At 44.1% G+C, this 15,527-nt stretch overlaps 1 protein-coding gene across 3 annotated transcripts in view; it reads left to right on the plus strand.

The window, feature by feature from the left end:
- The window catches only part of KIAA1328 (KIAA1328 ortholog), a 258,387-nt gene that overhangs the window by 202,211 nt on the left and 40,649 nt on the right, over positions 1-15,527 (plus strand). For all 3 annotated transcript variants that reach the window (XM_039543310.1, XM_039543309.1, XM_039543308.1), the window contains one exon: positions 3,872-4,053. In XM_039543310.1, coding sequence (XP_039399244.1) covers positions 3,872-4,053 — 182 coding nt within the window. The remainder of the gene's footprint in view (positions 1-3,871; positions 4,054-15,527) is intronic.

Genomic DNA, 15,527 nt, shown 5'->3' on the forward strand with positions numbered 1-15,527 from the left:
AGGTTAGTTCTTCCGAACATCCTCTTTGTTTCATTTCAGTACATTGCTCCTTATTAGAATTCTCTTGTATCACTCTTCCCCTTCCTCCTTGGTGGTTACATCCTTTCAAATAGATGTTCAGTGTGTCTCTTTTTAGGGTCTGATTCTGCAGTCCTTACTCAAGCAAAACTTTAAAGGCTGAAGGAATAAACCCCAATTCATTGTTTAGCCAATCTATTATATAAGCATTTTATTGTTTCTTTGTATTAACCTTTTCAACCTCCTAATCCTTTTTGTTTCTCTTCTCTGAATTCCCTCTGGCACAGTGTTACCCAAACCCAACTCGGTATTCTAGGTATAACCTCACCATGTAAAGAGTATCACACTGTGCCAGCAAAGTAACCTCCTCCCAGTCATTTACAACTCAAGGGTAACTGTCTTCAGAAAATATTTGTAGGTTCTAATTAAATGTATTTAAAAAACCCAGAAAACATCCAAATAATGGCTGCCACCTTAAATATCTTTAAATGCTCTTAATCATGCAGATGCACAAGGGGAAAATATCTCTATAATCCTATATTTTTGTAAAGACCTTTTTAACCAGTGAGTCTTTCAGGCCCTTTCATCAGTAGTTAGGGTTCTAATCCACCCCTTTCTACATTGTATATTGCAGGAATTAGTAGATTAATTTCATGTAATTCAAATAAGATACTAATTTAGTCTGCCATACATGTTAATAGCCACTGTGCTACATTATTAGTGGTTATGTAGTTAGAAGCCCTAAAGTAAATGGAGGTTATTCAGAGAAGTTTTAGCCAACACTTCAGCTAGTTATTATAGGTCATGAGCCATTACATAATGTTCTGCATTAATAATACAGGAGTATAACTAATTGTCCAACAGACACAGAGGGCCCTATTAAACAATGACTGGTACAGCACATTGATTTTGAAACTTTTAATTTAGATATCATTTTCTGATGGAAACATCAGAGATCCACTTTTTTCCTAGTGTACACTATATTCAGTAGCATTTTTTACATGCAAATATTGTTCAGATTCATTTTGCATAGCATATTTCATAGAAACTGTATCCCAAACAATTGAAGTGTACATTCTTCGGGGTGTCTGTTTAAAACGGCACTTATATACTCTACAGATCTTCTCTGTGTGTGTATTCTCTTGACTTAATAATAAGATTTTCCCGATTTTTACATCTGCGAGCACTGCAGAGATATGAGAAGATAAACTGAATTCTATTCCTTCATATCATCATCTTCCAAATTGTTTACTTTGTGTCAATCACAGGTCTAATCAGCTACACCTGGTGGGCATCCCCATCACAGGCAGTAGGCTTTTCACTGAGGGCAGAAGTTGACAGAGGAGAATTGGTTCTTCAGGGGGCTATCAAGAAAGGACCTTCAATAGGCAAGGCAAAAGGTGAAAGCATGCATTAAAATTTCCCCAAGGGGAATGCTGCAGAGGCGGTTACATTTCTTATTATATTCCCATTTCTGTAGTATCTGTTCAAAGCATATTTGCCCACACACAGGTCGTATGGCAGAGGTTCTGATATACTTGTGCAGTGTGTACCACCTCTTAATAATGGAGAGGTGATCTCCTGGACATCTCCTTTCCCATGATTCCATTCATAATTGCATGTGTCTGTGGCAACTACAGTAATACTTACTCCATGAACCCCAATGCCACCTTTTCCTCCCTAGCTCAAACCATGCATTTCTGTTTCTCCAGCTCCACCCCTTGCAACTCAGCCCTGCAGAGCTAATGAGGTTCCTGGATCTCCCAGTCACTGGCTCCTCCAGTCAGAACTCTCTTTTCTCAGCCATTGCTCAACAACCTCCACAGACTTTTCATCCCCTACTCTCCATGCTTCATCCCTTCTATTGCCAAGAGCCCTGACTTTACCAAGACATCTGCACCTTCTACTTCAAACACTCCACACCTTTTCTTCCTGGCCCCAGCTTCCCTCCTGTGCCTGGACTTGTTCCCCTGACATGTGGTTTGCTTCCCAGCTCCCATATAGAATCATAGGACTGGAAGGGACCTTGAGAGGTCATCTAGTCCAGTCCCCTGCACTCATGGCAGGACTAAAGTATGATCTAACCATCCCTGACAGGTGTTTGTCTAACCTGCTCTTAAAAATCTCCAATGATAGAGATTACACAACCTCCCTGGGCAATTTATTCCATTGCTTAACCACCCTGACAGTTAGGAAGTTTTTCCTAGTGTCCAACCTAAACCTTCCTTGCTGCAATTTAAGCCCATTGCTTCTTGTTCTAGCCTCAGAGGTTAAGAAGAACAATTTTTCTCCCTCCTTCTTGCAACAACCTTTTATGTACTTGAAAACTGTTATCAGGTCCCCTCTGTCTTCTCTTTTCCAGACTAAACAAACCTAATTTTTTTCAATCTTCTTCATAGGTCATATTTTCTAGACTTTAATCATTTTTGTTGCTCTTCTCTGGACTTTCTCCAATTTGTCCACATCTTTCCTGAAATATGGCACCCAGAACTGGACACAATACTCCAGCTGAGGCATAATCAGCACGGAGTACAGCAGAAGAATTACTTCTCATGTCTTGTTTACAACACTCCTGCTAATACATCCCAGATTGAGGTTTGCTTTTTTTGCAACAGTGTTACACTGTTGACTCATATTTAGCTTATGGTCCACTATGACCCCAGGGCCGCCCAGAGGGGAGGCAAGTGGGGCAATTTGCCCCAGGCCCCGCAGGGGCCTCGCAAGCCCTGGCCCAGCGGCGGTCCGGGTCTTCGGCGGCATTTCAGCGGCAGGGGGCCCTTCAGTGCTGCTGAAGATGCAGAGCTCTGAAGGGCCCCCCGCCGCCAAAATGCCGCCGAAGACCCAGACCGCTGCCGGGTGAGTACAAGCACCGCAGCTCCCCCGCTTTGCCCCAGGCCCCCTGAATCCTCTGGGCGGCCCTGTATGACCCCCAGACCCCTTTCCGCAGAACTCCTTTCTAGGTAGTCATTTCCCATTTTGTATGTGTGCAACTTGCTGTTCCTTCCTAAGTGGAGTACTTTGCATTTGTCCTTATTGAATTTCATCCTATTTGCTCAAGACCATTTCTCCAGTTTGTCCAGATCATTTTGAATTATAATCCTGTCCTCCAAAGCACTTGCAACCCCTCCCAGCTTAGTATTGTCTGCAAACTTTAAGTGTACTCTCTATGCCGTTATCTAAATCATTGATGATGATTTAGATAATGGCATAGAACGCTTGCAATTCGATCATAAGTCTCAGGATATTTGTTATTTTCCTTAAAGCCCTAGCTCCTGGAGTCAAGCGATTACATGAGAATCTCAGTTTTTGTTAAAAAGAGTGTGTTTCCAGCCCACATGGCTGCAGAGAAAAGCATGTACCCTAACACTTAAGAAGAGCTGTGTGTATGTTTGAAAGCTTGTCTCTTTCACTAGCAGAAGTTGGTCCAATAAAAAATATTGCCTCACCAACCTTGTGTCTCTCATAGAAACACCTGTAAAGTATCCATTTAGCTATAAGCAGGGAGATAAATCTCATGTAAGTTTCTGAGTCAGATATGTACATTTACACACCTTAAAACATTCTTTGCTATAAATGTGGATGTGCACTCTTAAATTACAATGAAAGTGTCACTGAAGTGCATGTTCTGAAATGTTTTGTGTTGCTGAGAGCCTGAGAATTCCCTGGAGTCTCCCATTTAAAGTAACTTGCTAACATTTTGATCCCTACCCAGCATGCTCGGGCATTAAAATGCTAGAGAAAATAAACAAAGCCACAGCACAACTAGAATATTGCTGCTTCAAGACAAACTGCACAAACAGTGCAGTGATAATGTGCAACATGTTAACAGCTCATGACCTTTCACCTCTTCCAGCTTTCCAGTGTCTAAGTATGAAGATTGCCTTCCCAAAACACCAGCACTAGGCAAAGCATCCAAAACACCAGGGAGCAGTGGAGGGAGCAGCTTGGGGAGGAGAACAGTTGGCTTTAGTGCAAACGTGGAAGAAGGAGCCATGTGGATGCATGGAAAGAAGGAAACTGGCAGGTCTAGAAGAGGTAAGATGAAGCATATGCTGTCTTATAATGTGAGTTTATGTATGGCATTTAGTAATTATAGGCATGTATTCATGTGTGGTTCAGTTAGATCCCAAGGAAGAGGGAGAGGATTGTAAGTTGCTTAAAACAACCAAAATGTAGCTATTATAAATAAAACAGAAGCTGTAGAAAGCCCAGCAAACAGCAAGTGATTTTGTTGAGGTCCCTAACATGGGACAAAAAAAAAACCCCAGTCCTTTTTTCCAAGAAAGAATTACTTCAGCAATTTTGTGCTTTCCCAGCAAACAGAGAATAAGCTTGATGGGGTTTGCTTTTTGTGATGTAATCTTCACGTTCTCTTCCTCCCCGAGTAATGGCTACCACCATCACAACCTGATATTTTGCCACACAAGGATGTTTTTGCAACTAGAATCTATCCTGCTCTTCACTGAGCATCTCCACTCACGATGTGGAGAAAGCTGTCTTTCTCGGGAAGGGGAGGGGGGAAATAGAAGCAGTTTGGCGGTTTCACTGCAGAGCCTAACACAATTTTTCGTTCAATTATGAGCTGGCTTTTTTTTTTTTTTGAACGTGTCAACCAGTTTGTGGTTTGTGTCAGCATGAAAATATATATATATAAAAAAAGGCAAAATGAGAAAAAATATGGTGCAGTTCTCAAAGGAACAAATAGCTTGTATTATTGGTTAAGACCGTACCAACATTAAAAAGCAGACCCTGTGAAGAAACTTTTGAAAGGGTATCATCAGACTGGACCCAAACAGTGGCTGAGGTTAATCTCTTCCAAGGCACAGCTACAAAAGTTGGAAGCCTGTAAAGGGCTTGTGTCCAAAAAAATCAATTTCTAATTTGAAACAAAATCATTTTTGACTAACCGGGGTTCAGGACCCATTACTTTTGCTGTATAGTCGGCTGACATTTCAGCACTTTCTGTTGTGCACAATGAATCCTAATAGTCATTTTATAACATCGCTACACCAATCAATTTAAGCAAGAGAAAGCCGTAAAAATTTCTGCAAAGTTTCAGGAGCAATTTTCATTGATGGTTTTCCTTTATATTTATTTTTAACCATCATTCTTTCTTTTCTTTTGTTCTCGAAGTACCTCAGTGGTGAAATGGAGATTTTTCACATTATTTGGAGGATTTCTTTTCTGTGATAGGGGTATTCCCAGGAATTATCTTCCTATCCACATGCCTCCAAAAAATCGTGGCTTCTCCCCTCATCCCTCTCTTTCTGTTTCAGTTAGTAAAATTACATGCTGTCTCTGTTGGCCTAGCAGTTAAAGAAGTTATCTGCCCCCACACAGCCCTTTTGAGGAAATGTCTCATGGAGATGCTGGAACCTAGGACATGGAGATGCATGGCAAAGTTTGACTTACTGCTTTGGCGTTTATTGTGGCACCAGAAAAAGTTAAGAAAAGAGCTTTCAGGCTGTAGAATGACCTTGGGTCTATTTACTGAGTTGAATAGCTAGTTTATCACAAGGCAAATTACCTAGCACTAATCACTGAAGTTGAAGTCTTCTGTTTTTAGTATCTTTTTAATTGGTATCCCTCTGTTACATGTTTGGGCTCCTTTAACACACACGCACTTAAGCTCCATTTTCTAGTTACATCCGTATATGGAATCTGCAAGGTTCTGGTCTCTGTCCTAGTTGCCTGCTTCCTATCTCCCTCCATGCTCACCACCACTAGTTCATGCCAGCAGTAACTGAACTGGTCCAGTGGCACACACTGACTTCCTTTGCTTCAGATTTTAGTCTTTCATTAGGGACAGATAACGTATTTCTAAGCAAAAATAAAACCAAGGATATAGCTATTTCTTCCAGACATAGTCCCCTATTGGAATATGGGATTTGCCCTGCAGGCTCAGACCTTCAGTCCATCAAGTCTGGAATCTTTTCTGGGCAGTGGCCAGTACCTTATGCTTCAATGGAAGGCAAACTCTCAATCTCCTGCCGCAGTGCACTTACCCAGCTGAACAGTGCTGTCTGGAGAAGAGGAAGGAAAACAATCAGATGACGTCCTGAGGCATGAGATTTGATTGTGCTTAGAACTACATATTTGTGTGTGGTGTTATTGGCCACAAAATGTCCAGGCTTGGTTAGTGTACACAGAACCACATTGATGTGGCAGCTTTTTAACTGGTAAATTTTAAAACTTATACTAATTTTCTCCCCCCTTTTGTGTGTGTGAATTGTAAATTCTTTTGGGGAGGGACTGTCTTTCTGGTACACCACTAGCACAGTGGAGTTTCAATCCTGGCTGGGGCTTCTGGGCTCTGTTGTAATACAAATAATTAGTAGTAATGATCCCCACGCATATGCCCTTCACACCTGGGTCCACAGAATATATCTGGAGACCCTGCACATCATCCTGATAGTGTTTCTGCTCCCACATATAACTGTTGCATCAATTTCCAGAGCAGTCTTAGGACAGGTCTACACTAGAAGTGCTACATTGGCACAGCCTGCACCGAGTCTGATGAAGGCACTGTATGCTGATGGGAGAGCACTCTCCTGTCGGCATAATTACTCCACCTCCACAAGAGGCGGAAGCTGTGTGGGCAGGAAAGCGTATCCAGCTGACACAGTGCCGGTGTGGACAGCACTTAGGCCACTGTAACTTGTGTCGCTCAGGGGGTGCCATTAGATCGACTGAAGCAGTAGCGTAGACGTGCCCCTCATCTTAGTCTTAGAATCAGAGAATTGTAGGACTGAAAGAGACCTCGAGAGGTCATCTAACCCAGTCTTCTGCACTCTAGACCATCCCTGACAGATCTAACCTGCTCTTAAAAATCTCCAATGATGGAGATTCCACAACCTCCCTAGGCAATTTATTCCAGTGCTTAACCACCCCGACAGGAAGTTTTTCCTAATATCCGACAGTTTAAGCCCATTTCTTCTTGTCCTATTCTCAGAGATTAAGGAGAACAATTTACTCTCTCCTCCTTGTAACAATCTTTTATGTACTTGAAAACTGTTAACAGGGCCCCTCTCAGTCTTCTCTTCTCCAGACTAAACAGACCCATTTTTCTCAATCTTCCCTCATAGGTCATGTTTTCTAAACCTTAAATCATTTTTGTTGCTCATCTCTGGACTTTCTCCAGTTTGTCCACATCTTTCCTGAAACGTAGTTCCCAGAACTGGACACAATACTCCAGCTGAGGCCTAATCAGCATGGAGTAGAGTGGAAGAATTACCTCTTGTGACTTGTTTATAACACTCCTGCTAATACATCCCAGAACTATGTTCACTTTCTTTGCAACAGTGTTACATTGCTGACTCATATTTAGCTTGTGATCCACTGTGACCCCTAGATCCCTTTCCTAGGCAGTCATTTCCCATTTTGTATGTGTGCAACTGATTGTTGCTTCCTAAGTGGAGTACTTTGCATTTGTCCGTATTGAATTTCCTCCTATTTACTTCAGACCATTTCTCCAGTTTGTCCAGATCATTTTGAATTTTAATGCTATTCTCCAAAGCACTTGCAAACCCCCCTGTCCCCCGGTTGGTATTGTCTGCAAACTTTATAAGTGTGCTATCTCAACCATTGATGAAGATACTGAACAGAACCGTACCAAGAACTGATCCCTACGGGACCCCACTTGATATGCCCTTCCAGCTTGACTGAACCACTGATAAGTACTCTCTTCATTGTTAAATTCCTCAGACTTTTGTTTGAGTGAGGCTGAAATGAGTAACCAGTGAACCCAAGCAATCTGCTTCGTTTGGTGTCCGTTGAAAAGGCCCCTTCTCTTTTTTCTCTGTCAATGGCAAAACCTCAGGGTGTATTCAGATTGTTTCCCCTCTGAACATCTAGTTTCTGCAAGACCATGTCAGAATGACCTTACTACTCTCATTAACATTAACATCATAAACTGTATTGAGTTTGGAGGCCTCAGCTAAAGTGGAGAGTAACCTTTCTAAATTACCTAGGTTCCCTTCTCCCTGCGATGGCGTGGCTGCGTTTACTTGGTTGCATCACCGAGTCTTAGATCCTTCCATAACTCTCGGGAAAAGTTACATTTGTGCTACTGAGTGAACTGGCTCTGCTTGTACAGTTCCTGATATTACTTCCTTGTTGATTTTCTCTTATACACAGTGATTTCTGTTGATGCTTCTTAATTTTTCCTTCATTATTTCAATACAATACGTGTTTCTGTGACTTTTAGCAGAACTTTTTTAGCTCTAGCAGCAAGAGTATTCCTTGACTTCAAAGAGACAAGGCAATCCTCCAGTTCTGTGTCTTTACAGCAGTAAATAGTGTATGTTGGTATCTACTAAAATCCAACAGCTTGTCTAGTTAAGAGGCATTGGACTGCAAAAATGACTCTTCTGAATATTCTTGCCTTTAGGCCAGAAAACAAAGCTGTCCATTAGGCTCTCCTCTGTTATGTTGGCCACTTCACTTATCTAACCATCTTTTAAGTCTCCCTTTTTGCCTTTTTCCTAGGTAGATAGATCTCTCCGTGTTTAGAGAAAGGAAACAGCTGGTGGTATGTCACTGTAGTGAATCTGGCTTTCATGTAATAATGTATGGCGTGCTCAGCCCTTTCCCTTCTGTATAAGAATGGTAAAAACTAGAGGTGGAAAAAGTCCATGTAGGGCATCTAGTCCATACTTTCAGCCAGGGGAAAATTGTTCCCTACTGTGTGTTTTCCAGTGGTTTTTCAAACTTAGCTTTTTAGGGATTCGGGAGTTGAAAGTGTCATTTCACCTAAGGGAGGGCTAATAAATTAATTAGTTAATATTTGCAAAGAATTTTGACGATGTAAAGTGTTATATAAATGTGAACTATTATGAATATTCCTAAGGATTTATTTCCTGATTATCAGCCTAAATTTCCCATTGCTCACTTTCATTCCATTACTTCTTGGACCACCCTGAGGGTTTTCTCTTCCTTCTAAGTATTTCCACGTCCAAAATCTTATGGACTACCATGTTCACCCTATGTTAGTTATTTGATCAAGCTGAATATATTTACTTACATTAATATTTCTTCATAAATGAGTCCTTCCAGGCCCCTAACCATTTGCTAATATAATTCTGATACTTTAGTTACCCAAAACTAGATATAGTGTTCTATGTGCAGTTACATCAGTACCATTTAAAGGACAGCTATAACTTGTGCATGTGTGCCCTGAACCATATTGGTTCTTTTGGGCTACAAGTTAGCGTGCAAGCTTATGTCTAGTTTACTGTCTGCCATCGTTCCTTAGGTCTACGTACCTTCGTCCCACTGACTATCTGGTTTTTAATTATTCCCCCCCTATGTATTAGCTTTCATTTTTCCAGGTGGAATATTTCCTTCCCGTAACTATGCCCTCTCTATTTGTTTCTCCATCCTTGAGGTATTTATGAACCTGCAATTGTAATTAAAGTGTTGTCTTTCAGGACCACCTCAGTTCTCCATGGCTCTTCATAAATAATTACCAGTAGTTTCAAAAGTTCATTAGGTAATTCCCTTTTGCCCTGGACTGTATGTACTTCAGACCCATGGATTTGTATGTATTAATTTTTTCTAAGACCTCCTTTTATCAACAAGTATTGTATATTAACAAGATCTTCATTAGTTTCTAGTTTTCAATATGTCTTTTCTTACTAGAATAGATTTTAAAGTGTCCAGTAGCACAACCATTTTAGAATCATCATTTTAATCTCTCCTCATTTATTAAAGGGCCTGCTTTCTTTTTAGAGATCTTTCTACCTCAATAGACCTGTGTTGCTTTTCTCCCAATATATTTATAATGTCCTTCTAGCTCACATGTATTTTCATTTATTCGGGTTCTTCTTCGAGTACGTGCTCATGTCCATTCCATTGTAGGTGTGTGTGTTCACCACATGCACGGGTGCCGGAAGTTTTTTCCCTCAGTGGTATCCATAGGAGACTGGCTCTGGTGCCCTCTGGAGTGGGCGCCGCGGTATAAGGGTTGCTGCCAGCTCCCCCCACCCTCGGTTTCTTCTTACCGGCAGTGACGGTGCTGGAACGTCTCCTTGCCTTGGCAAGCTTACTCCTCTCAACTGTGCCTAGTTGAGAACTTTCTGTATATAGTTGTTAGAAATTTGTTAGTTTTATAGTTTCCTTAGTGTAGACTTAGTGTTAGTTCGTTAGTCCCAAGCGGGATGGGGCATGCCCTGGTCCCTGGGCTTCAAACTTTGTGTCTGTTGCAAGAAAGCTATGTGAATCAGTGATCCTCATAGAAGCTGTTTGAAGTGCTTAGGGGAAACCCACAGTGACAAGTGTCGAATTTGCAAGAGATTCAGACCTCCTAGCACCGCGGTCTCGGAGTGGAGCACACTGGCAGCACCGGCCTCAGACCGGCGCTAATTCCCACTTGCCACCCCGGAAAGCGGCAGAGGCACTTGGCACCTGGCAGTGCCATCCACGCCAGAGGCCTTTCAGGCCACAAAGGACACTGCGCCAGAGGGTCGAGACGCCAGTCCGTGGTGCCATGGCACCCATCGCCAGACCGCCAGTACGGTTCACCATGAGCGCATCGATGGTCTCCAGCACGGCGGTCTGTTCACTCAGATTCCCACTCCCGCTTGATGAAGCAGCATCACTCGCTAAGCGTAAGGCATTGATCTCAGGAATACCATCGCCGATCCGCTGAACGCTGCCAGCAGTCACCAGGATCATGGCACTGAGAGCGACCACCCTTGTACGGGTCCTCAACACAGGTCCAGGGCCAGAGCTGACCGAATCTGGATATACAGATGGCCTCGGCACTGTCCTGGTCCCCTAGACACGTATCCCCCTCCTTGGGCTCCAGCTGCAAGGAGGAGATCCTGCCCGCGGGCAAAGGGCCACCCATCAAGGGCACCGGCATTCCCTGCTGGGCCACCAGTGGCAGCTTGGCCCCAGGGCCAATGGCCTGCCCCCTGCCAACTCTGGAACCCCTGGGGATTTTCCCAACCATCGCAGGGGCATAGGTCAGCCTTGGGGGCATCCGACAAACAGTCAGTAACAGTCTCCCGCCTACCTCCTTACTCGGACACGAAGTCAGAGCAGGTTCCCCAGGATCAGCCAGCCTCGGCTGAGGGTCCCATGGCAGAAGCAGCAGAGTTGGTAGACCTGCCTGTACCTGCCTCCTCATCATCTTCACCTGATGAGACAATAGTGGGGCCCTCTCACCCAGTTCCCCAGGATGATGCCAAGGCTCACCAGGAGCTCTTGAAGAGGGTCGTCTCAAACCTAGGGCTGGAAGCCAAGGAGCTGGCGGAGCCCTCAGACTTCCTGTTTGATGTACTGAATGTGGCACTCCCTGCCAGGGTGGCATTGCCTGTGCACGAGGGAGTGGTGAAAATCACTAAGGCTCTGTGGCAGACACCTTCCTCACTGCCCCCCATCTCCAAGCGGGCAAAGCGAAAATACTACATCCCCTCTAAGGGGTATGAGTATCTTTATACCCTTCCTGCCGTAAGCTCACTGGTTGTATCGGCAGCCAATGAGCACGACACCTAAGAACAAGTAGGCAAAGAGGCTCGATCTCTTTGGTAGAAAAGTTTATTCTACATCCAGCCTCCAGCTGAGAGTGGCCAATCAACAGGCCTTGCTTGGCCACTATGATTTTAATATCTGGCAGTCCCTGGCCAAATTCTCAGACTCGCTGCCAGAGGAACCCAGGAAGGAATTCCTGGCTATCCTCGATGCGGGCAGGATAGAGGCTAGGGCCCCCTCCAAGCAGCCTCAGATGTGGCAGACTCTGCAGCCTGAACCATGGCCTCGGCCATTTTGATCAGGTGAGCGTCCTGGTTGCAGTCGTCAGGCCTTTCGACAGAGGTTCAACAGGACCTCCATCCAGGACCTCCCGTTCGATGGCCTGGCACTGTTCTCCAAGCAAGCAGATAGTAAATGGCCAGCCCTGAAAGACTCTAGGGCTACCTTGCTCACCATGGGCCTGTACATGCCGAGGCTGGCAGGGAAGCCGTTTAAGCTGCAACAGACCCATAGGTTCGGGAGCCAACCTCGGTCAGAGCCCTTCCGTAAGAAGGGCAAGGGCTATAAGCGCCAGCAAGGCCACCAGCCGGCATCCGCTGCTCACTCGAGCTCCACCCGTTGTTGTCAGAATGGTACCGGTGTGGTGCTCTGCTCTCTCCAATGTTGATATCACTCGGCTGCGTGCGTGTGTTCCCTCTGTGTGCTGCCCCAGCTCTGCGCAGATAGCTGACACAGCAGACCCGACGAGAACCCCCAATAACCACAGAGTCCAGTAAGATGCAAAGCCACGTCGGCTAGGTTTATTGCGACCTCGGACACAATGGCAGTTCCCTGTAGGTTTCTTAGCCTAATTCAGGGCATTCTATGAGAAAGTGCCTCTTGGCAATGGACTCAGCTCAGTCAGTGGCGGGACTTTCCACTGCCCCCTCGGCTGGACCAAGGCACCGCCCCAGGAATGCATTCTTATACACAGATACAAACAAGTTACACATCACACCTGACGTATTGAGGGGCCACCCCTCTACGCAGCAAGGTTCAACCTTTCTACGTATTTAGGTGCCGCCTTCTACCTTGTACATGTTGGTTCGATCAAAACAACTCTATCCATCATTTTGCCCTTTTGCCCCTGTCATTGGGATGGGTCGGCCTGTCCTTTTATTATCTATGGAATGTTTCAGTATAGTGTGTTCTAATGCTGTGTTTATACTTCGGTATGCTAGGTGAATATATGTTTATGCAGTGTCAGCCCTTTCCTTGCCAGCTTCTGTGAACCAAGCCGGCTTCTGGCTCACAGCTTCACTTTGCTTTTTAGCGAAGTCTTGTTCATTACTTCAGTTCAGGCCTCAGGCCTCGTACTGGGCCTTTATCAGGGCCTGCACTTACTACACCCGTAACCAACCCAGTGGGAAACAGACATTTTGAGGGTGCACTTGAGGGCGACCTTCCAGCCTGTGTCCTGGATCCTGCTCTCCCGTTATTTTCCAACTGCCTGTCCCTCTTCCTCCCTGCCTGGGCCTCTATCACATCGGACCGGTGGGTCCTCAGCATAGTATCGGGAGGATATACTCTCCAGTTTATTTCTATCCCCCTCACCCCGTCCCTCTTCAGGGACCCTTCTTATGAGCATTTGCTCACTCAGGAGGTGCAAGGCCTTTTGCGGGTGGGAGCTGTGGGGGAAGTCCCACTGCATTTAAGGGGCAAAAAGTTTTATTCCCATTATTTTTTAAGGCCAAAGGGAGTCTATGGCCTATCCTCAACCTGAGGAACCTCAAGAAGTTGAAGTTTCGCATGGTCTCCCTGGCCTCCATCATTCCTTCCCTGGATCCGGGAAACTGGTATGCCGCCCAAGATTTGAAAGACACTTACTTTCACGTATTGATATTCCACAGTCACAGGTGGTTCCTATGTTTCAAAGTTGGGACTGGCCACTGCCAATTTGCAGTGCCCCCTTTTGGCCTAGCAACAGCGCCAAGAGTGTTCACGAAATGCATGTCAGTGGTGGTGGCCTACCTCAGGCGTAGGGGTATTTGGATTTACCCATACCTCAATGACTGGCTCATCAAGGGCCACTCCAGGGTCCAGCGCAAGGTCGAGATGCTGCAAGCCACTCGTCAAGCTCTGGGCCTGCTGATAAAAGAACAAAAATCAACGTTAATCCCAGTCCAACGAATAGAGTTTATTGGGGTGGTACTCAACTCTACCCGATGCAGAGTATTTCTACCAGAGGCCAGGTTCAGGGCAATGTCACATCTAATTGCCAGCATCACCGCTCATCTGCTCAATATGGCCCAGGTCTGGCTCAGACTATTGGGGTCCCAGTCATGTGGAATTCCCTGCTTCTCAGCTAAGATGCCTGCTGGAACTAACAAGAACTGTACTGGGGAAAGGATTGGGCCCAGACTAAGAAGGCGTCTAGTCTGTGAAAGAAGCTTATTGGAACATCTCTGAGGGTGAGATTTACCTGTATTCAGTTTCTTAATGTATTAGGCTTAGACTTACTTTTTTCTGCCTGTTATTACTTGGAACCACTTAAATCCTACTTTTTATTCTTAATAAAATCACTTTTGTTTATTATTGAACCCAGAGTAATTGATTAATACCTGGGGGAGCAAACAGCTGTGCATCTCTCTCTATCGGTGTTAGAGAGGGCAGACAATTTACGAGTTTACCCTGTATAAGCTTTATACAGAGTAAAATGGATTTATTTGGGCTTTGGATCCCATTGGGAGCTGGGTGTCTGGGTGCTGGAGACAGGAGCACTTGCTAAGCTGTTTTCAATTAAGTCTGTAGCTTCGGGGGTGTGGTTCATACCCTGGGTCTGTGTTTCAGCAGGCTTGCATGTCTGGCTCAGCAATACAAGGGTTCTGGAGGCCCAAACTGGCTGAGAAAATGTACTCAGAGGTAGTCTTAGCACATCAGATAACAGTCCCAAGGGGTTCTCTGTGACCGAACCCATCACACTTATGATTGGAAGGAATCTCAACTGGCCATCTGGACCATTCTGTACTTTGGACTCTGACATAGTATGTTTGAGGTGTGACTGTGGAGTGAGAAAGGTTTGTTTTGTAATAAAAAAAAGAGCATTTAGACTAGAGTATTATATACGAACACTGTGTCTAGTGTCTGCCTACTTCCCATCCCGTAAGGAGACCTCTATTGCAGGTCTAACATGTGGCGGAGAATGCGGAACGGGGAGAGAGATTAAGGAGTGCCAGATTTAAAGATGGGGTCTTATAGTGTTGGGAAAGTCCGTATTTAAGACTAATAAGGCTAACTCCTTATTTGTAGAATTTGTAAAAAAAAAAAAAGAGAGAAAAAAAAACACATGAAACAATACCATGTGGTGGTGTTATAATAATGTTTAAAACACTGTTTAAGAAGACAAGTCAAGGGGTGAAAGAGGCACCCCAATGGACTAAAGTTAAAGCCCCTTCTCTGTTAGAAAAGGAGATTATTGCATTTGGGACATGCCCTTGAATGGAAGGTGCAGTGGAACCGGATGTAATATTTGATATCTTAAAAAACATGCTTAAGAAATCTGTACAGCTGTACAAGCCTAATGCCAGTAAAAAGCAAACGGCTGTAGTATGGCTGTTGTGGCAAGCTGTAAAAAAGACAATTGCATGTAGCGGGGAGGTCTGTGGAAAGTTACAAACATTACAAGAGAATTTTAAAACATGCCAGGAAAATTTGGAGTGGGAAGTGAGGCAGGCACAGATAATGCAAACTCCGTTAAAACAAATACATTTTTTTTTAAAAGAATGATGGATTGAAAAAAGATTAAAGCAGACAAAAATAAATTAGACCATCAAGTAATAAAAATGAAGCAGTTAATTCAAAATTTAACTAAGAAAAAGGAAGAAGAGATGGGGAGCATTTCTCACAGTTGGTGCCAGAAAGCTATCAGCATTAAAAAAGAAAGTAAAAATACAGATGCTGTGTCCAAAAAAAAAAATTGTGTTTTTTTTTTATTTATTTGAATTCCAATAATATTTGGTATGAAAAGGATCTGCGAGGAGGTCAAGAGTAAAGGG

This window comes from Mauremys reevesii, linkage group 6, assembly GCF_016161935.1.
Source record: "Mauremys reevesii isolate NIE-2019 linkage group 6, ASM1616193v1, whole genome shotgun sequence".
Lineage (NCBI taxonomy): Eukaryota > Metazoa > Chordata > Testudines > Geoemydidae > Mauremys > Mauremys reevesii.